The 23,899-nt window shown below is 37.8% G+C and overlaps 1 protein-coding gene across 1 annotated transcript in view; it reads right to left on the bottom strand.

The window, feature by feature from the left end:
- Positions 1 to 19,245: 19,245 nt before the first annotated feature.
- Positions 19,246 to 23,899, bottom strand: part of LOC139696566 (cell death abnormality protein 1-like) — a 45,214-nt gene continuing 40,560 nt past the window's right edge. Inside the window, exons 9-13 of the mRNA XM_071595370.1 lie at positions 23,031 to 23,165; positions 21,628 to 21,762; positions 20,423 to 20,557; positions 19,426 to 19,554; positions 19,246 to 19,289 (exon numbers count right to left, since the gene is read on the bottom strand). Coding sequence (XP_071451471.1) covers positions 19,246 to 19,289; positions 19,426 to 19,554; positions 20,423 to 20,557; positions 21,628 to 21,762; positions 23,031 to 23,165 — 578 coding nt within the window. The remainder of the gene's footprint in view (positions 19,290 to 19,425; positions 19,555 to 20,422; positions 20,558 to 21,627; positions 21,763 to 23,030; positions 23,166 to 23,899) is intronic.

Here is a 23,899-nt window from a genome sequence, read left to right on the forward strand (position 1 = left end):
AATAACGATTCTGGCAAGCGCGCACATCCATCATTTCTTCCCTACCATGGTAACAAAGATTGGTATGTTTGTTTTCATCTAATTCCACTGTTCACATTCACGTGACACGACGTGGAAAGGAGGAAGTGCACCTGAGACATCAACCATTCACTCAATTGAAGAAAGGACCTCGTCACTCAGTGCCAGTTATGCAAAACAATCTGCCAAAGAGTATTGAAAAATAAGACCTGTGACTACATTAAGAATTGAACTTAAATAATCTCTTCATCCGTAATTGTTGCCTTTTGAACCTTGACCATCTTCATGAGGTTCGTCTAAAACTACTTTCGATGAGGTTATCCCTTTTTTTATTATGGATTTCAATAGTTACCTCCATTGCTCTGAGTGTCTCAAAACCATTTATAAAACCATGCCCCAGAGTCAATTAAGTTTCCTTTCTTCTATGTAATTGTTTCCGCTCGTTAGTAGACATCTTCCGGTAGACACCTGCCCCCATGCTGCTGACGAAATCCGTCGGGCATTGGTAACCAAAACAAATTTGAAAACCAAAATCTGCTATCCTGCTATTTTTAATCCTATGTATGAGAGGAATAGGAATTAACTGGTATTACCCCTTGAAATAACAATAAAATCATCGTGAGGTACGAGAGGTATTGGCGATATAATCATGCATTTTGGTCTGCAATGCGGATCAGTAACCTTTGTTGATGCGGTAACTAGGTGACAAGTCAGTAAAGTTAAACCTTTAAAAATTATTGAGAACAGTTTCATGGGCATTTTTTTCAATATTGTCGCAAAACCCACATATGGCTGCTGTGAACACCTGAATGTGTCCCTAGTGTGAATCTTCCAGTAGCATCACCTGTCCCCATACTGATAACGAAATCCATCGGGCTTTTGTATCCAGTTTGAAAACAAAAATCTGCTATCCTGCTATTTTTAATCTTATCTGTGAGAGGAATAGGAATTAACTGGTATTACCCCCTGAAATAACAATAAAATCATCGTGAGGTACGAGAGGGGCGCATCTGCGCAGCATCAAAACCATGGTCGTAGGAAATTAAAAGTGAGTGGAAGTGTAAAGTTTCTGTCATTTTTTACCCTCAAATGTAAGAAAGTCTGAATATACCTGTATTTGTTCTGCATGCCTGGTATAAAACAGGATTTATTTACTCGTTACTTTGCCCTTGAATGGTTATAGTTTTACTTTATTAACTTGAAAATATTAATACCATTTATTTGTTTTTTAAAAATATTGTACATTTATTATACAAGTGCAGTACATTAATCATGCGAGCGCGATTTTGAAAATGGTGCGTAGGGACTTAGTGCCAGAGGGCTGCAACATGCACCTTTGCCGTCTTTCATACAGAAACCAAGCACTCGGCTACAAGTAAGCTCCTTTCGAATTCAATTAATAATAATGGTCTAGTCAGTTGTGGATGAAATAATATTTCTTTGGCTCCTATTCTGTCGTAATGAATCACAATAGTCCATGCAATTCCCTAAATTGTATTAATAATAAAAGGCAGTTCAAGAGTCTGTGGTGGTGAGATTGGCTTTGGTTCAGTTTTTGGATACTTTTGTGTGCGTTGGTTCAACTAAAGTCCATTCCATAGCAAGGCCATCCTTTCATTTGATGATATATTATAAAGAGAAATTTTGTGAAGAAGTATGTTTACCACTCAATGTATTCGTGAAGGCGGAATGCTTCCAAAGTTTTCTTTTTATTCAAAGAATTATTTATTTATGTCAATGTGCAGAATGAACAAGTAAGCATTTAATGAATGCTATATTTTTAGTAAATATAAAAGTATAATATGTAATCAATAGTGCATTTGAATATTTACATTTTTATTAAAAATTAAGGTATATGCATCCATGTATAATAATGCATGTTTATTCTTTTGTAAATGGAAGATATTAATTAAAATATTCTTCAGTTGTACAGACAATGTATTGACATGGGTATAAGACTGCTCTTCTCAAAATCTACATTTTTTTGGAAAAGTATTAAAATTAGTTGCACAGGTGAACAATTGATTCCCCTAAATTAGAAAATTGTTAGTTGGCATATTTTTGCTAGCAGTTGAGTGATCTTATACATGACACTAGATTTTTTGTTGAATGAAACAGAGAATATATTGTGGGATAAAAAGGATAATTTACAATGTGGTATGATATTTAAATTGGATTTTTGAGAAAAATCTTTTTATTTCTTTTATACTTTTAAAATATTAGTTGCTACAGAAACTATTTGGCATCCGGGTAACATGTGAATGGTTTATCTCCCCGAAATTTTGTTTTGGGTCCATTATTGGCTAACGAATAAATAATTAAAAGCAAAGCCCATGGTTCACATTAATTTTAACCAGATGCACAATCTTTGACAATGTAGGATATACAGTGAATACAAGAGATTGGCAAGAAGGGGGGTTTTGGGGAATTTTTATTAATACTTATGAAACGTTATGGATGTCCCATTGACTACCTGTCTAAATTTATAGTGATGATGCTATTTGATTTTTGTTGTAAATAGAGTATCATTTCATTTCTTTCTTCGGGTGTGTTTATGGAGATATTTTATTTGAAATTAATTTAATATTTGGGGTTCATTATTTTTTCACATTTGCAATGACTGTGTTTTACAGGCCTTGAATAAGTCCAATGTAGATGTTTTCATCATGCCAACTACTTCTCATTTTTTAAATTTCAAATTGGAATGACTTGGTATCAAAGTTGGAGCATGCAAATTATATAATAAATATATTTACTGAGAGTTCCATTTTTATACCATACTTTGACAAACTAGCTCTATGTGTATTTAATTATTTTCATAATTTATATTTTTCATTGAGTATAATGATGCATCCAGTTTTTTATAATGGATTTTTGTTGTTAGAAAGACCATGTTAAACTGTCAAGCTCTAGCTGACTCATTATCAACTTTAATTCTCTCCAGGGCAACTTCATTGGTTATAATCACATCAAATAATGGGGACTGGGGATATTTTATGCCTTGAATTGTCTTGAAATGGGAGAAAGCCTTTGGGAGAAGAAAAGTCTTATATGCAGGTCATTACAAGTAATTAATACCAAATGAATACAAAATATTTGGAACTTCTGTGGTAGAACCTGGTTACATCATCTGCATTAATGCACCAATGTGAACAAATATGTTGCAAATGTTCACTTTAGTTATTGATTTTTTATGATATCAAGAGCTATTGTAGCAATTAAAGTTTCCATTAATTAAAATTTCACTACTTCTCTATCTGCTTCTTGTTTTGCTTAGATTGCAAAGAACAAATGAAGTTTGCATATGCTCTACACGCTGCAGCTAAAGTGGTTCAATTTGGCCACATTAACTGTCTCTCATCTTTGTTATTAACATTGTCTCTCTCTCACTTTATTTGGCTGCGTGGGTTACCACCTCGCTCTCAGCTTGGCCTGGCTCTGTATCGCCACATTAGAGTAAGAGTGCCTTCATTTTTATTTCTCACTTATGTCACTTGAATAATTGGTTGAATAATTGGTAATCAGAACTTTGTGTGAAGCTGAATTCTGGGTGGGGAAATGAACCGGTCCCCTTACCCCGGATATTTTTATCTTATATAGAGGTCATTTCTACCCTCGCATGTCAAAGTGATGAAATGCAAAGGATACTTCTCAGAGAAATTATAGTATTTCGAACTCATTATCATAAACTGTATTGATGAGGGTAAAAAAGAAACTTTACACTTTCACAATAAAGATTTAATATTTCACGACCATGGTTTCGATGATGCGCAGCAGAAGCAGAAGTTTCTTTTTTACCCTCATCATGAAGGAATTCCACAAAGTTAAACCTGAAAAACGATTAACCAATGTACAATGACAAAATACACTGTAGCTGAGGTGTACTGGATAGCATTGACTCTTGTCCGTCAATACTATTTAGTATATCCAAGCTAAAGAGTGCGTGGTTTATTTATTTAATCACATGTGATTGGTGGGCTGCTGGTGTAGGGAGAAATCTCTCGTAAGTCCTCTGTGTGTGTCTGATAGTATATCCAAAATAGAGAGTGCATGATTAATTTGCTTTTATTTTATTGACAGTCTCAAAAGCTGTGTGTGTGTGTGAGTGCTTGAGACCGGCGAGGGTCAATACAATCTAATACACCAGTAATAGAAGTAGTAAAGTACATACCTGTGTTTGTGACTAGGCCAGAAGAGGTCTATAATAAATGGAGCTTTTTAGAAAGTGTTTTGGAGGAGGCTGGGCAGAGAAAATAGGGAAAAAAATAAGGAATTCCATTAGTTAAGGAAACACAAAAAGCCATAAGTTGGTGACACTGACCTTACATAATGGTGTAAAAAAAGTCCAGTAAAAATTCTAACAGGGCATAGTTTTCAATGGCTCCGAAACTGTCATTTTTACAAAAGAATAACCTAAGATTAGGATTTTTGGGATGACAAAGAATGAAGATAATATGAACAAAATATAAGAAAGACAGAAGAAGAAGTCTTAATCAAGCAAGGGGAAGGAACAAAGACTTGTGCTTGGAGAACTTCAAAGAGGGAGTGACTGAGGTTCTGAAAGATTGATATACTGGTATAGAATTTATGTAATTTTCCTGAAATTCCTAAGGACAATTTTGATTGAAGGTTTAATGAAATAGCATGCATGCTCAATTAAATGTGTAATTAGTTAATTACTGTGCATAAAGTCCTGGACTTAAAGAGATTGATACTCCTCTGAAGTTTAGGAAGAGTTAACATTGCAGAAAATTGGTTGGAACGGAATAGTTCAGACAATGATTAATTATTTATTACTGCAGAAGTACAGTAGGAAAACCATGAAAAAAATAGCATGTACTGAATGTTGCTTACATCTAAAATTGTAATATTGATAACTCAATTTTTATGCAGGTTAGAATGGTATTTATCCATCTGCAAGTTTGCTCGTTTTAGTAAAGATGTTGCCTTCCGTGAGTAGACTTTAGCTGCATTTGCAATTAGTCGAGGAGTCAGATTTGGAAAATCAGCACCTAAAAAATTAAAAGAACAATATTTTGTCAAATATTTTAGAGAAACTTTAATTTTTTTATAGTGAAATTTTTTCAGCCTAATTGCATTATTCTGGCTTATAGCTTGCATTTATTATTTTTTGCTATTGACAACATGAATGCATTCCACCCTAAAATTTATCTAATACTCATTATGAATCCAGGCAAATTATTTTTGTTTATTTTGAATTATTCTTAGCATGTATTTTATGATTGATTAAGACACTGAGGAAGTGAATCTGAATTTTTTTGTTTTATGCAATATTGTTTTATGTTTATGTGAGTTGGTATAGGACTCTTCAACCCAGCTAAATTTGTGGATGATCAAGTGTTTATAAAACAGCCAGCCAAAGAGTAACAATTATTACTCAGCATGTGGCAGAGTCAGTGTAATAAGTATCGGTTAATGATTACTCATAAGAAAGCTAATAAGACTATCGAGAATCGAAAAGACTATGACAATCATTCATGTTTGAATACATGTATACGAGAACAGGTGGAACAATTCAGCTCTTTAGGAAGTGTGTTGAGGGAGGTTGATCAAGATTGCCACATGAAGTTAAGGGCTGACTGTATGTATTTGGGTCAGAAACTCTTTCAGGGCAAAAACTAGGGCAGGTGGAACAGTTTACGTATCTCATTAGTGTATTGGACCAAAATGGTCAAAGTAGTAGTGGTTTAAGGAGAAGAAAAGCATTAGGCAAAGAAGCTTACACCAGGATTGAGTTTGACAGTGATGTTGAGTAAGAATGTCCAGAAAGGAATTGTTAAAACTTTGATATGGAGGATAGTTACGTATGGAAACATGGTCAATGAAGGAGGATGATAGGCAAAGATTAGGGGTTTATGAAATGCAGGTATGGACTTCAAAGGCATCATATTGACAAAATAAAGTTTCTATGGCCTCAGTTCATGAATTTATGGGACAGGCCTAGTATTATAATATATTTTACATCTTTGGCAGAATATTTAGCACTCATATAGTTCTTGGGGTGATGCATAATCATTATATATATATATATATATATATATATATATATATATATATATATATATATATATATATATATATATATATATATATATATATATATGTATGTGTGTGTGTGTGTGTGTGTGTGTGTGTGTGTGTGTGTGTGTATGTATGTATAATGTTCTTTGAATAAACCTTGTACTTAATTACCTGTTTCTTTTGCCATGGAATGCATTATCATTTATTACATTAATGTATATAGGAAAGATATTATTAACTGTTAATTAGAGTTTTTCTTTACGAGAAAGATTCCAGAGCAAATTTTGATCATTGTGAAATTTGCTATTGTATTAACTGATATATTCAATCATAATAGGTCTAGTTTTAGCGAGTGTATTCAGGTATAATTTTTCATTAGATAAGTAATAGGAATATGTTGCACAGACAGACCAATATGATGAAATACACTTACAGAACTGCTTTATATGGATATGAAAATATCAGAGTTGCATTTTTTTTTTTTTTAAGGTAATCTACCGGTTAAGGTAGGTTTTTCGATGGACACAATTACCAAACAAATATTTTGTGACTACTAACAAAACACAACCCTAAATTCTACTCTACACCAGGTCCCTCTTCATCTCTGAGTACTTTCTTCCGCCCTTCATCCCGTCCAACATCCCTATCCTGTTCCTTCCCTTTCCTCTTTTGCCCAACATTCTACCCTCTATCACAGTCTTCAACATCCCACTGCCGGTCAACACCCCCTTCATCCACTTTTCCTGCCTCCATATGATTGCTCCCAACAAACCCCTCTCTTCGCCCACCATACCAAGTACTTCCTCATTTGTTTTCTTCTCTGTCCATTTCACCTTCTCCATTCTTCTCCACACCCACATTTCAAAAGCCTCCAATCTACGTCTATCCTCCTGCTTCAATGACCACGTTTCCGCGCCGTACATAGCTACACTCCATATCAAAGTTTTTACGAGTCTTTTCTTAACATCCTTACTCAAAGTCCCCGTCATCAACTCCCTCCTCCTTGTGAAAGCCTCTTTGCCTAGCGCAATTCCTTTCCTTACGTCCCTACTACTTTGACCGTGTTGGTCCAAAACACTACCGAGATACGTAAACTGTTCTACCTGCTCTAGTTTTTGCCCTCCTATTTTAATGTTAAGCTTGCCCTTTTTCTTTCTAGAAAATCGCATAACCTTTGTTTTCATAATGTTGATTCTCATCCCATACCTGTCGCACTGAATTTCCAATTCACTCAGCAATGCTTGCAGCCCCTTGGCTGACTGACAAACTAAAGCTTGGTCATCAGCAAACCTAACTGATTTTACGAATTCCCCGCCCACTTTCATTCCTACCTCTAGTTCTTCCCATGCCTCTTTGATCATTTCCTCTGCATACAGGTTGAACAGCAACGGTGATAATGGGCAACCCTGCCTTACACCCCTTCCTAACACTGCCCATCCTGACTCCCCGTTTCCCACCCGCACCTGGGCAGTCTGAGACATGTACAGGTTGCGGATTAGCCTCCTTTCCCTCCAATCTATTCCTATTTTCTGCAATATACTCATTAGTTTTTCCCAATTCACTCTATCAAACGCTTTTTCGAAATCTACGAAACAGGCAAAGAAGGTTGTGTTCCTGGTTGTGTTCTATATTCCTCTCGATTAATAATCTCATTACTGCAATGGCATCACACGTACCTCTCCCCTTCCTAAACCCAAACTGATCATCCCCTAAGTAATCATTTGTTACTTAGGGGCCTTATTTAGTTTCATCTCCCTTAATGCCCTTTCTATCTCATTGTCTAGTATGCCTAAACCTAAGCTGTCTTCCTCTACGTCATATTCTTTTTCAATGTCTAACTTTGTTGGTCTGAGTTCTTTACTATACAGTTCTTCTATATACTCCTTCCATCTCTCTTGGATCTTTCCTGCGTCAACTATTACCTTACCTGCCTTATCTCTAACTGTTAGCATAGCTCTTCCTTTCTTACTTCCCGATAACGATTTAACTTTGCTGTACAGCGCACCGATTTCACCCTTCCTCTGGAGACTTTCCATATCCTCGCACTGCGTCTTCCACCATGCGTCTTTTGCCTTATTTGTTGCCCGCCTCAATTTATTATTCAATTCCTTGTACTTCATTTTGCCTAATTCTGTATTTTTATTCTTCCATTTTCGCCGCTCATCCATCTTTGTAATCATCAGAGTTGCATATATAATAAAATATTATCATTATTAATGGTAACCAGCTATTACATTAGAGTTGGTTTTGGATTAATACAGTCCACAAAATGGTGCAATGATAATTCCCTTGCCTCCCCCACATTACCAGACCTAACATCCATATGTAACCAGACTACCTTAAGCCCCTCTCCAATACAGCATATGCCCTGCCTCCTCGCATTGTTTAACCAATGTTTTCCCCTCTATTACAGTCTTTGACATGCCATTCCCAATTCAAAAGTTCTGCAATCATCTTTCCTGCCACCTTATAATTTCTCCCAACAATCCCCCCTCCACTCCCACCATGCCTAGGACTTCCTCATATGTTCTCTTTCCTGCTGGTTTCAGTCAGCCTTTTGATCATTCTTTAATCCACTATTTCTAAAGCCTCCTATCTATGCCAATTTATGTTTCAACAATCATTTTTCCACACCATCCAAAACTATACTCCATACCTTCTGTTCAAATAAGTCTTTCCTTAGCATCATTACTCATCTCTATGCTTGCAGCAAATAATTGCCCTGGTTTCTCATTGCCCTCCTCAATAATATTTTTATGTGACACATTCACTCCAATGACCACCACTCTAGGGTCAGATGCCTTTTTGGCTGCCTTACTGAGGAATAGAAGATTCATGAAGTATGGGAAGGGAACTGATGAGATAAAATAGCATTGCCCCATCTCAGTACATCTCTAGTGGTCACCAAAACACAGAAGCCCTTCCATCAGGTCATAGTGTAATAAAATATATAATTAATTAAAAAGAGTGTGAAATTCCTGATGTAAAAGAGTACGATACTCTTTTTAAGTTGGAGTAAATATAAATCTGTGCAAAATCTGTTGAATAATCGCTGATGTTAATCTGAATATAGTTTGTAAATTTATATTTTTGAAACTACTGCAGAAGGCACAGGAAGGATTGTGAAACACAGTTTTATGACATACTCAATGTACAGATTTATGATGATGATAATAATTTTAATTTTAAAAACTCACTTAGCACACATTTGTTTTCATAATAGATATATCCATGGGTACATTTGCATGTTTTGGACATAGAATCACAAACTGTGTGTAATTCTTCGCTGCATTTTTCATCGGTTGAGCAGTCAGATCCAGGCATCCCAGGATCTAGAAATTTCAAATATAATTAGCATTGAGGTAATGTCTTTAGAATAACTTATTATTTTATTTATAAGTAATTTATTGGTCAAGGCAGGTTTTGGATGGACGCAAATGAACAATTAACTTTCTTGCTTCTCTTAACACAACACAACCCAACATTCTTCTCTGTATAAGCCTTCATATACTTCTTTCCTCCCTTCATTCTGCCCAACATCCCTATGCTATTCCTGCCCCTTCCTTGCTTGCCTCTATCAGTCTTCAACATCCCACTGTCAATCAATATGCTTCCCAAAACTTTTTCCTGTCTCCTTTGGATTTTTACCAAGAATTGCTTCTCCCTCAGCAAACCCAGCACTTTCTTATTTGGTTTTCTTTCTGTCCATTTCACATTGGCCAACCTTTCCCACACTCAAACAGCAAGCATCTCAAAAGCCTCCAATGAATGCCTTTCATCCTGCTTCAATGACTAATTTTCTATACCTTAAATGACTGAGCTCCATGTCAAAGTTTTAACGAGCCATTTCTTAACATCCTTACTCAACACCCCTGTCATTAATTCTCTCCTCCTGGTGAAAGCTTATTTGCCTCATGCAATTCTTCTCTTTATGCCCCTGCTACTTTGACTATTTTAGTCCGATACACTTTCGAATAACATAAACTGTTTCACCTGTTCTAGTGTTTTCTCTCCCATTTCAATGTTTAACTTAGTCTTTCTCTCTCCGGAATATTGCATAATCTTTAATTTATTTACATTTATTCTCATCCCATATCTAGTGAACTTCCAATGTACTCAGCAATGCTTGAACTCCTTTCACTGACATAAAAAATAAAGCTTGATCATCAGTAAACCTAATTTATGTCATGGATTCCCAACCAACTTTCACTCCTATCTCCAGTTCTTTCCATGTGTCTTTATTTATTTCATTCACTTATACATTTAAGAGCACAGGTGATAACTGATATGCTTCTTCCTAATGCTGTCCATCTGGACTTTCCATCACCCACACACATCTGAGTAGTCTGAGACATATACAGGTTGCAGATTAGTCTTATATATTTTGAATTTATTCCTATTTCTGCAATACAAGTATATACTTTAGCTTGTCCCAATGCACTCACTCAAATACATTTTGAAATCCATGAAATAGGCAAATATATCCTGATTGTATTCCATGTTCCTCTTTATTAGTGCCCTCATTACTGCATAGGCATCATGCATGCCCCTCCCCTTCCTGATCCCAAACTGATCATCCCCTAAGTTATCATTTTTCGTGCTCTGCATTCTTTGGTTGATGATCCTGAGAACCACTTTAAATGTGTGGGGAAACCAAACTTATTTTATACTGTCCTCGCATGATGTAGCCTTTACCTTATTTTGAATAGGAACTAACACTGATTTCACGAAGTCTTCCAACCAGATTCCTTCCTCACAGATAAAACAAATCAGTCCATTTAGACTCTTTCTCCTACATTTTTCTAAACATTTCAGAAGTCCTGTAGGAATGTTGTCCACCTCCACGGCCTCATTAGATTTCAACTCTCTTAATGCTCTTTCTATCTCTTCGTTGAGTATGCCTGGATCTAAGCTATCTTCATCTATGCCATGTTCTCTTTCTACATCTAAACTTCTTGGCCTAAGCTCTTTACCATACAGTTCTTCTATATATACCTTCCATCTCTCTTGGAGCTTTTCTGTGCCAACTATTATCTGGCCCAAGTCATCTCCAACTGTGAGCACAGATCTTCCCATTTTACTTCCTGAAAGTATTTTAATCTTCTTGTATAGCAAACCAATTACACTCTTTCTCTGGAAATTTTCCATATCCTCATACTATGTCTTCCACCATGGTTCTTTTGCCTTATTTGTTGCCAGACTCAATTTATTATTTAACTTTTTATATCTCCTTTTGCCTCTATGAACGCCTTTTGCCTTTTTGAACTCTATGTTTATATTCTTCCTTTTTCTTCTCTCATCCATCTTTGTAATCGTCACATCCGTGATCCATGGTTTCCTAGGCCTTTTTGAGTTAACGGTTTCTATAGTTTCTTTTGCAGCTTTTGATATCCCTTTCTTGATACATTCTCATTTTTCTTCAATACTACTCATCTCTTTACCAGCATTTATTATTATTTCTACATCTTGTTGATACAACTTCCTTGTCTATCCAGTTAATGCTTCTACATTCCATTTCCTAACCCACTTTCCCTGCCTTATCTTTTTGAAATGGACACTACACTTTATCAGCACTAAATTTTGGTCAGAGTCCGCATCTGTTCCCGGGAAACTGTGTATTAATCATGCAGTTCCTAATGCTATGTCTAATCATAATATTATCTCACTGATACTTTTCTGATTCACCTGGTATTTTCCATGTAATTATATACCTTTTATGGTGTCTAAACTAAGTGATTTTTTATTTATTTAATATTATTGCAACCCCTTGTTGTCTCTCATCTCCTTCATTGTAAATTACTCTATCACTATCACTCCAGGAAACCCTGTTATCCTTCCATCTCACCTTGCATAGACCTAAATTGTCTATGCTTCCTCTTTCCATCTCTCACTTTATATATTCTAATTTACCTGTCTTCAAAATTGTCCAAACATTCCAAGTTCCTGTTATAACTAACTCAGTCTTCTTCTTCAGTCTGTTTTCCTTTGCAAGGGTTTCATGAAATGACGACTGTGGAATCCTTGCCTCTCCCGCTGCCAGGAACAACTTGGCCGATTTGGCCATGGTCAATTTGGCTGAGTCCCATAGTTGCTAAGACTGATATTCCTCATACTGTCCATCATAATAGTCTAGGGAATAATAAATGTGGTGGTTTCCCTTTACATTCCTCAATGGTATCGCTGCTTTTGCCCGGCGTCTCCCGGCGTCCTGGCCGGCGGCTCTCGTGCTGAATCACCGGTGAACGGCGAGTGGCGTGATTTTGTGAAATTAGCAAACTGTGATTTTGGCGAAGTGGTTTGAGGAACAATTCCCAAAAAAAAGTGGATGTGCTAGTGTACCCCTGGAGCCCATCCCACCCAAGTTTGAACCCCCTGTGTGACAAAATGGCGGAGAAAAAAAATCCCCCCTAAAACCGTTTTTCCGTTGATAACTCCGAGAGTTTTTGTGTTAGCGCTCCAGGATTGAAAATGCAACATGTTGTTGTGAATTCAGTTATTTTGTAAAATTTGAAGAGTATCGAAGAAAGTCGACCGAGTTTCGACACGTGGTTGAAACAGGAAGTGCCGGAATCTCCGGAACTGCAAGGTTTTCTCCAGGTTTGGCGATTACTGTAATTACGTTATCCTTTTTCTATGCTCACGGTACTGTTCGTGTGGAAATATTGGCATTAGAAGTGATTAAAAGAATTAAGTGAAAACTCACTGATCGCCACGTGGCAACAACCGGCTTTTGCCGTCGCCCTAGCCGCGGCCGTCCCCGCTCGCTGGGGCTAGTGTCCTCCGTGCGTGGACTATACCGTAAGGATATTCGGAACGTTATCCAGGTAAACATTGGCCTTCTGCCCGGCGTCCCAGGCCTTCTGGCCGCTGCGTGTTGTCCTTATTTTACATCGTCCCCATGTCACTGACTTAGATAGCAATGGCAAAGGAAGGGGGAAAAACGGAATACAGTGACGCGTTCGACGCGACATTTATGAGTATAATAAAAAACCTAGACTCGGAAAAACTTAACTCGAAAAAAGCGAAAAAGATACTAGATGAACTAAAAGATCTAAAAAATATCTTTTCACGTGTAGAGCGTGCGTACACGGAATTACGCATCCGGGATGAAGTTATCAATGAAATTAAAGGGGAATTATCGGCAACAGTAAAGGAAAGCTTAAGGTCCGCCTTCCCCGAAGCAGCACCCACACAGAGGTCCTACGCCAAAGTGGTTCAATCGGAATCTTGTGCTCCGGCCCCGCTTCATCCCGCTAAAACTTTCTCTGTACTCATCTATCCCGGAGAGGACTCCACAGAGGAAACCAGTGACGATACCAAGAACACACTGACCAAATTCGTGCATCCCAGAAAGCTGGGAATAAAGGTTGACAGACTCGTGCGAATTGCAAACAAAGGCGTGTGTATTGAGTCTAATTCGCCCGACCTGGCCAAGAAAATAGAGCAATCGGAGGACTTTAAGAAAACCAAACTGGTTCTCAAAGTACCGGAAAAACGGAAGCCAAGAATGTGCATATCTGGTGTGCGTAGTTCGGTTCGCGATGCGGAGTTAATTGAGGCAATAAAATCGCAGAATGGGCTTCCAGAGGGATGCGAGGTCAGGGCAGTTTTCCCATTTGGTAAGAAAGACTCCCCAAGGCGGAACTGGGTTGTGGAGGTGGACGCAGACGCTAGAAGGGTACTTTATAACAGCGGCAGGGTATACGTCGACTTCGAAAGTTACCGGGTTAGCGATTATGTACGTATCACTCGGTGTTTCAAGTGCCAGGGCCATGGACATCTGTCCAAGGATTGCAGAAAAGAAGAAACTTGTAGCATCTGCGCAGGCGAACATAGCCATCGGGATTGTAAGCATGAGGGGGAACCGAAATGCGTGAATTGCGTGCAGAGCAAAGAAGAAAACTGCAACCACCAGGCTGATGACCCGAACTGCCCAACCTACAAACGGAAACTATCAACCTACGAAAGACGAATTGATTATGGATAAAGAATCAAGGAAGGAAATCAAAACGGGACAAATCAATTTACAGTATGCCAAGATTGCTACGGACGACGTTCGAGTCATTTCCGAGGAAAAAGGCCTAGATCTATTACTGGTTCAAGAACCATACTGTTTCCGTCCAGGCAGAAACGATCTATGGAAAATTCCAGGCCAAGGACTGCAGACTAGAATTTTACCAGCTCCAAAACGGAATAGACCATATGCGGCCATAATTGTATATAACCAAGATTTAGACATTATCGAAATATCGTCACTGACTACAGAACATGTAGTAGTAGCCGAAATATGTACTGGGGGAAAATCCCTGATCGTAATTAGTGCGTACTTTCCTCCCAACGAAGAAATCTCGGAGTATATCGATCAGATCTCAGCCATAGTGGATACGTTTAAGAATAGGAAAATAGTAATAGGAGTTGACGCAAATGCTAAAAATTACCTATGGTTTAGTAAAGCTACAGACGATCGTGGGAAAGAAATAGAAAACTTAGTCCTAAATCAAGATCTCTACATTCTAAATGAACCGGGACAGCCATCGACCTTCATGGGACCCAGGGGGAGTTCTAACATCGACTTGTCCATTGTCAGCAACTGCGCCCTCCGAGATGCAAGAAACTGGCGGGTTCACGAGGGGTTAATTAACAGTGACCACCAGCTTATAACGTTTGACATATTCGCACCAATTAAAACAAAAGAATTAGCCCCGAGGTTTGCTCTTAAACGAGCAAACTGGGAGAAATGCTGCTCCGAAAGAAATAGAAAACTTAGTCCTAAATCAAGATATCTACATTCTAAATGAACCGGGACAGCCATCGACCTTCATGGGACCCAGGGGGAGTTCTAACATCGACTTGTCTATTGTCAGCAACTGCGCCCTCCGAGATGCAAGAAACTGGCGGGTTCACGAGGGGTTAATTAACAGTGACCACCAGCTTATAACGTTTGACATATTCGCACCAATTAAAACAAAAGAATTAGCCCCGAGGTTTGCTCTTAAACGAGCAAACTGGGAGAAATGCTGCTCCGAGTATGCCAAAAACAAAACAGAAGCTGAGAACGGATCTCCCTGGATCCCCGGGGAGGAGGCTCTGGAAGAACGAGTAAATGAACTTACCAAGTGTATGAGGAAGGCAATCAAGAGCAGCATTCCAGTCATGAAGAGGAACGTACGCAAGACTCCGTGGTGGAATGAGACCCTAAATAAAATGAAAAAGGAACTAAGGGTCCTTAAAAAGCGGGTGGACCGCAGTAGACAGGACGAGAGGGAGATTCACCGAAGGAGATTTAGGGCAAAACTAAACACATATAAATACGAGATAATTGCAGCTAAACGGGCCAGCTGGGACAGATTTTCCCAAGAAAACCTTGGGGGAAATTGCTGGGGCTTTGTTTACCGCTTATTTTCAGAAAAACTTAAAACACCCGTGATCCTTGGAACAAACATCACCGATTGTGGAACCACAACAGTCCTTCGAACGCATATGCAAAATATGCTAAACACACTTCTACCGGATGACGACGAGGAGGACAATGAAGCACAACACGTAGTAAGGAGGCGGTCGGAGGAAGAATGTACTGCTGAGTACATCGAACCTTTCTCCCTAAGCGAAGTGGATGTAGCAATCGACCAAATCGGTAGGAACAAATCGCCGGGTGATGATGGTATTCCGGGAATTGTGATCCAAAAAATGTCGGATATCATAAACAGTGATCTGCATCTGTAACGACTGTCTCTTCTTTGGATACTTTCCTAAGCTATGGAAAATCGGCTTACTTAAGGCCATACTTAAAAGTAAGGACAGAGATATATCTGACCATAGGTCTTTTCGCCCCATAACCTTATTACCTGAGTTTGGCAAGGTCCTGGAGCGCATGCTCAAAAATAGACTAGAAAGTGCAGTAGATAACCTCTACCATGATCGACAGTTTGGGTTTAGGAGAGGGAGAGGGGCAGAGGATGCGATCCTGGAAGTTAAAATTTTATAGTAAACAATGATTCAAAATATGTGGTGGGTATCTTCATTGATATAAAAGGTGCCTTTGATTCAGTTTGGTGGCCGGCAGCAATAGAAGAACTGAAACACTTACAGGTACCGAAATATTTAATTCGTGTAATAAAAAGCTATTTTAAAGACAGAACGGTGCATTACCAGACGAACACCACGGCTGTTCGAAAAGTGTCAACCAAAGGATGTCCCCAGGGCTCAGTCCTGGGCCCACTGGTCTGGAACCTAATTATAAACTCTCTGTTGAGAAAGACATTTCCAGACGGATGCGACATTGTGGCGTACGCTGATGATGCGGCAGTACTTGTGGGTGGAGACACCAGAAGGGAGTTAGAATGCAAGGCTTTGGCCTCGATGACACTCGTGGAAGAGTGGGCGAGAGCCAACAAATTGACTCTTTCCAAGGAGAAAACAGAATACGTGGTCTTCCGGAGTGCCCTGGCCAGGAATCCAACGATCAGGATGGACGGTAAACAAATTAAAAGAAGTCCTTACTTTAAATACTTAGGAGTATACTTGGACGAGAAGTTAACATTCACGGCTCACGCCCACCACACGGCAATAAAAGTAAAAAAGATCTTCCATGCGATACGGCGACATGTCAGGACTATGTTTGGTAGCCAGTCGCTCCGTCGTGTGTATAATGGTGTGGTTAAACCAGTAATCACGTATGGTAGCAGGGTGTGGGGCCACAGGGCCGAAAACAGTAGAGTTCAAAGAAAACTGCAGGAGGCGCAGAGGGCGTGCTTGCTAGCCCTCACAAACTGCTACTCCACCGTTAGCACTGAAGCCCTGTCGGTTATTGCAGGGGAACCGCCCCTGAAGTACATTGTTGGGGAAAAACGGGCAAGGGACGACTATAAAACAACCGGTGAGACTGTGTATTATGGACAAAGAATTACCTCAGAAGATTGCACCTCGCTTGCGAAACTAAAGAAACTTCTCAGAAACATTTCTGAAGAGAGATGGAATGAGGAATGGGTGAGCTCGGATAAAGGCCGCCACACCTACGAACTCTTTCCAAATCTAAATGCGAGGAAAGCAGTTAAACTGCAGTATACGAAAAATACCGGACAAATCCTAAGTGGTCACGGGGAGTGTGAGGGTTATAAAAGTAAAATAGGGATCGCTGAATCAGGCTTGTGTGCTGAGTGCCTAAAAGAGGACACAAACACCGAGTGAGCGAGTGTGTAATATACGAAGCATGGAGGGTAAGGCTACAGCTGGAGATGACAGAGGCAAGCGACTTGTGGAACAAACTCATTTTGTTCTGTCTGAGACACTGCAAGCACAAGGAGCTAGCCGAGATCGTCAGGCCAGCCAATAAACCTGGCGGGCGGCGGCGGAGGGTGGAGACCGGAGGGAGACAGCGGATGGCAGTGAATGGAGGGAGGCAGCGGAGGGCGGCGACAGGCGGGCGGCAGCAGTGGGAGACGGCGGAGGGCGGAGACCGGAGGGAGACAGCGGAGGGCCGTGATTTGAGGGAGTGCGGTGTTTGGAGATAGGCAGCGGATGGCGGTGACTGGAGGGAGTTCAAGGAGGGAGATGACAACAGGAAAACTTAAGCACAAAGAGACATTTGAAAAAAAAAACTGTTATGAAAAAAGGGGAAAAACCACAGGGTGTCCCCTATGTACGAGTATTAAATCAAAATTAAAAAAAAATAATTAATTAATTACATTCCTCAATAGTGTTTCAACGTGACACCATCTCTCAATGTGGTCAGATGCCTTTCTAGCCGCCTCCCAGAGGGATAAGTAAAAGTTTAGGAGCCTGATGAAAGGTAGTTTGCACTATTTGGAATGAGCAACCCCTTTCTTGAGCAGTTATCATTCTTCCTGCCAGGAGAGTTTTAGGTGTCATCAAAATGCACAGGACCTTCCACCTCATCAAAGTTGTGGTAGGTTCCCCATGGTAGGGGAACTTTTATTTACTTAATGAAATTTATTTCATGCATGTGATTATAATTCTGACTAGTGACAGATTAAAATAATCATTTTTCAGATTTGTCAATTTAATTTGAGAAATTAAAAGTATGCAGGCACTTGGGTGCAGGAGTTTCAGGAGTGGAATGCATTTTATCTACAAAGCAAGAGGTGATTGCCTTTTCCCACCTGACTGCTTCTGATCAATGAATAAATTAATTATGGTATGTATATTGATATATGACATAGCAAACAACTTATTATTATTGGTAGAACCCTACCTGTAATGTTAAGTTTTGAATAGACTCAGACTATACAATGCTAATGAGTATTTGCATGCATTTTCAGCCTCTCCTGACTAAACACAGTTTGACATCAGACACTACAATACATCCTTCTTCAACTCTACATACTTCTTTCCTCTCATTTTTCCATCCGACATGCATATCACATTCTCTCCCTTTCCTCGTTTCCCCAGCGACCTTCCCTCTATTACAGTTTTCAACATTCCATTGCCAATCAAATTGTTGTGCATACATCCTTCCTGCCTCTTTTGGACTTCTCCCAACAACTCCCTTTCCTTCCCCACCATGCCTAGCATTTCCTCATTTGTTTATCTTTCTCCTGATTTCAGTCAGCCTTTCTCACATTCTTCAACCCACCTCTTCTAAGGTCTCCTAACTACTACAATTTTCTTTTAACAACCTTTTTCCACTCTATCAAAAACCATTCTTAATATCAAAGTTTTAAAGTCTTTTCTTACGCATCTCTCTCATCAAGGCACTACCCCTTGTGAAAGCCTCTTTGCTTGATGCAATTTTTTTCTTATGCCCCCATTTTGGTCTTAGATGCTTCCAAGATATGTAAACTGTTCCACCTGCTTTAGCTTCTGAATCCATACTTTGTATTTAATATCCTCACAATTGGTCTTCTACCATGCTTTTCTAGCCCAACTATTTTCCCACATCAGTTATTGTTCAAATACATTTAATACTTAAGCATAAGTGTATTCATAATTATACAAGCATGTGGGTATGAATCATATTATCCCTAAATCTTTGCTCATTCATTATAAATTGTAACATATTTATTCCTTAATCCCTGAACATCCCTGTTCCCTGGGGAAGTCTATTGCTTTCTTCCCACTGGTATCTCCTTACTACCATCAGTTCCTTCATGTTCCTACCATTGCCTTCCAATCCCACATCACTCTCCAAGGTTTCTTTCCAGGTCCCCTTCCCATCATTTTCTTCTATTAATTGTAAGTCCTGTCAACATCTTCATCCCTTTGATTGATTGCTGGCATGCAGAAAAGGACAGCATAATTCGTTGGCTTGACTTTTATTTCTTCTAATAATAATCTATCATTCAGTTGATCTATGTTTACTCGCTATTTACTGTATTACTAGAGTATATATTTCAATTATAAACTCACTTTCCACACATAACATTCCATCATAGTAATATCCATCAACACATCTGCATTTTTTGGTCGTGTTGTCACATACTGTGTTCAGACTTTCACTGCATTTGGTTATGCAGTTGGTTCCAGGGAAACCAGGGACTGAAATATAAAAAATAAAATTAAAAGCTTAGCTAAAGGTTTGTCGTATGATGTTAATCATCCTACCAAAAAATAAGTCATATAGTTCTAATTTAATTCTGGGCAATGAAAAAAATTATTATTTACAGAATTTTTCTTGGCAATTGGCAGAATGATTTGTCGTCCTTCCACAAAGCATATTTCATTCTCTCATTGAAACATATAAAATAATTATTTTAATATGAGTAAGAATCATTTATATTTTTTTAAGAATCACTTTTATGTCATTTAATTAGGTGGTGAACTCTTGAAGCTAGTCTTATATTTGTAATGATCATGTGTTAATTACTGATACAGACAATGGTTAAGATAATGACTAATATTAATTATGGTATGATAAATATGAGATGGGTAATGGTAAAAACTTAGGTGTTGAGATTTTCAAGAAATAGGAAGGCTATATTATACAGTTTTATGGATATAAAATGAAAAAATTTGATAGTTCCTAATTGGTTTACAAAGAGTTGGCAGTTAGTAACACTCACCTCATGTTATGGTGTAAATGTAAGATATAGGAGACGGCAAGGGAGCTTGGTCATGCTAATGTCTCCCACATGCACAAATAATGTGATTAAGTCTATTTCAGCAATTGCTTTGGGTTTATGCTTAAATTAACATACAAGATTATTAGTCCTGGAAGATCAAGAATGATGCTCTCCTTGGTTATGTGGAAACTTGCATCTTGGAAAATTTTATATTAGGATTAGCTCCTAAATTGTAATGGTATCTCTTGATGCAGGTGAATCACGCAGGAATACATGGATCATTTATGTTACATGTGTTCAACATGTGCAAAACTTTCTTAGAATTTGAAATTTTCATAACTCACTTTGCACACATAAGTTTCCATTGTAGTAATATTCATCAACACATCTGCACTTTTTGGTTGTACCATCACATTCTGTGTGTTGAATTTCACTGCATTTGTTATCGGTTGAGCAGTCAAATCCTGGGAAACCAGGGACTAGAAAATTGAAAATAATGGTATTAAGGTAGTGATGAAATTTTGGCATATTGTTATTGTGTTTTATTTAATCGTCTGAGATTGATTCAAGGCTGACTCGATTTTTTTTATTTTCTAGAATTGACAAACATAATGCCTCCACCCCAAAAATTATCTACAACTCTTTATGAATCTCCCAAAATTATTTATCTCTGAACACCATAAGAATGTTTTATTATCTCTTTGTCTTTTTTGATTTATGAAAATAAAATCAGTGGCTACTCTAACATAAAAATTAATATTATGATAGTGGAGGCAATGAATATATCATTGGATCGTTCGATAGTCTATATCCAAAACAACGTCTCTTAACTAGTAGAATTCCAATAAAAGCTAACCAATTTAATGTTTACATAATTTACATAGGGATGATATAATAGCCATATTGATTAGAAGTAATGCATTAAAAGAAGTAGAACAGAGAAGCTTTTTAAAAAGTGTTTTTTTGCAAATAATGGGGTTCGTATTTGAAATATGAAATGTAGTACTTTTTTGGGTAAGTTAACTAATACAAGCTAGTCTGTATTAATGATGAGAATATAATTTAGATCTGTAAAGATAAGACCATTGAGAAATATAATGCATAGATTCCAGTTTCCTATAACTTGGGAACTACATCATTGCCGCATGAGAATAAGAGTACATGGTAGGTTTTCAATTAGCTGGTATGGATTGGAATGGAGAAAATAACATTGAAGGGAAAAATATACAAAAGAAAAAGTTTCAGTCATGCATGGTGAACAAATACGTCTGTTGTCTTTTACAAGAAGGCAGAACAGGTTCTGAATTTCACCTAAACAAAACAAATCAATTATGATAATGAAAAATACAACAAGATGAGTTTACCATCTCAAAAGGGAATTTTGCTTCAATTATTGGTAGCATTATTCAAACAGAATTGGTTATCAAATTCGGCAATGAAAATTTTGATGCACCAGCTAAATGCTTCTGTTCGGCGTATAAAATAAATGTAAAGCATATATAATTAAATATGTAATACGAAATCATGTATAAATTAAAAACAAACTAACTTTCAACACAAGAGTCTCCATTGTAGTAATATTCATCAGAACATCTGCACTTTTTCGTTGTGTCGTCACATTCAGTGTGTAGGTCTTGGCTGCATTTGCCATCAGTTGAGCAGTCAGACCCAGGGTAACCAGGGACTAGTTCATTAAAAATATGTGTTTAGATATTATTATATCATGAAGATCTCTAAGGTAAGCCAAATAATTCTGGCTCAATTCTAGTTAACATTTATTACTTTTCACAATTGGTAGTGATGATACTTCATTCCCTAAAAATTTACCTAATTGTGCCCATGAATCTTTCAAAATTAATTTTCTTAAGTTTTAGTTGAAGATATTTGTTGTCTTACTGTTGGTAATGGTCAATGGATATGTTGTGGAAAAGAGCATGATTATTTATTATTAAAGAGCCTATTTTCTTAAATATAATTTTTGGGTCATGTAATCAGGTACCAACCCCTACAAGTCAGCCTAATAATTGTGGTTGATTTGTTTTCCTAGAAACACAGACAATGCTTAAAATTATGACTTATATAATTCATTAGTCAATGTAAAAATGTTAATATTAAATTTAGGATGACCAATTCATGATGGAAATTAAATATATTAATTTAATCTACGATGAAAAAGATGGAAATAGATTTTCAATGCATAGGAAGGTTCTCATACTCAAAATGTTGGAGAAAAGTCATCAGCATAAATTCCAAAGAAACTGTGGGAGACGCCTCAACAGTGACTTTTAATGGAGTCATATGTAGAAGTTTTCCACTTTTTAGGACCTTTTGGCGGAGGATGGCGTGGGTTTTATGGAAATAAAATGAAGAATTCTGATGAATCCAAGTGGGTTGACAAAGGGGTGGGACTTGATGACACATGCCTTATCCAATGCTGTGAAAGAAATATAAGGGAGGACTTAGGTAGTGATAGGTTATTTCTCCGGGCCCGAATATCCCCATTGCTAAGTGAGGATACAATCAACTTGAGGGCTTCCATGACATCAGCTTGGAGAAAAAGGAGAAAATGAGATAAATGATGAAGGTGAATATGGTATGGATACATGGAAATGAAGTAATGAGATCTATTCTTAATATTGCCATTGATTGTTAGTATAATTGGTCATTCTAATGACTACCAAATGAATGGATATGAGATTAACTTTATACCAACATATGATTTCTTTTTAAGCTTTAATTAACGTAAAACATGTATAGTCCTGGAATATTAGAATAGATACTCTCCTTAGTAATGTAGAAACTTGTATCTTAAAAATTTTTTAAAATGGATTGGATCCTAAGGTTAGATGATATCTCTTGATGCTGGCTGGAATACATGGAGCACTTATATTACATTTGCAGAAATTGTGAAAAACCTTCTTAGGAATTAAACTCATTATTTTGGTGACTCACTTTCAACACATGAGATTCCATTGTAGTAATATTCATGAGTACATCTGCACTTTTTCGTTGTGTCATCACATTCTGTGTGTAGGCCTTCGCTGCATTTGTTATCAGTTGAGCAGTCAGACCCTGGGAAACCAGGGACTAGAAAATTGAAAATAACAGAATTTAGGTAGAAACCAAATTCATAATTCATTTAGGATAGCCAGGGAATAGCAAATTAAAAATAAAAGTTTTCACTTTTATATTTATTAATATGCGTTCAAGAACGCCAGGCTACATCTATGAATTTTTGCCATTGGCTGCAATGTTACTGCCCTCCCTCAAATTTACCACATTCTCTCGGTGAATCGTGCAAATTATTTCTTGATATTGAGTTGATAATATAGGTTACATTCATTTCTAAATGGTTAATAAATATATTGTAAAATGAATCTGAATTATTTTTAGTCTTTTAAATGTAATTTTTATGCCATGCAATTAGGTGCACAAAAGAAATCTGTTGGGAGAAATCTGATGGTGAAGCATGGAAGCCAAATATGCAGAAATTGCTGTAACATAAAAGCTCAGCTTATTCAGCAATATCTTTTATCATGCAATATGTCAATTCCCTCCCATGGACTATTACCTCGACGTGGTGGAAGGGCTTGTGCGTTCTGATGATCCCTAAAGTTGTGGTGGCGGGAATAATATTAATTACTCCTGGTAGGGTCACCCATGCCAGATAGGTCGAAGGTTAGGAGTCAGACAAAAGGTAGTCCACGCAGCGTCTGTTCCTCAGTGAGGCGGCTGCAATGGCGTCTGACCCCAGTGGGGCGGCCAGTGAGTGATGGTGTCACGTTAAAAACACTATTGAGGAAGGCAACGGGAAACCACCT

This window comes from Hetaerina americana, unplaced genomic scaffold (assembly GCF_022747635.1).
Source record: "Hetaerina americana unplaced genomic scaffold, ioHetAmer1.1.p SCAF_7, whole genome shotgun sequence".
Classification (NCBI taxonomy): domain Eukaryota; kingdom Metazoa; phylum Arthropoda; class Insecta; order Odonata; family Calopterygidae; genus Hetaerina; species Hetaerina americana.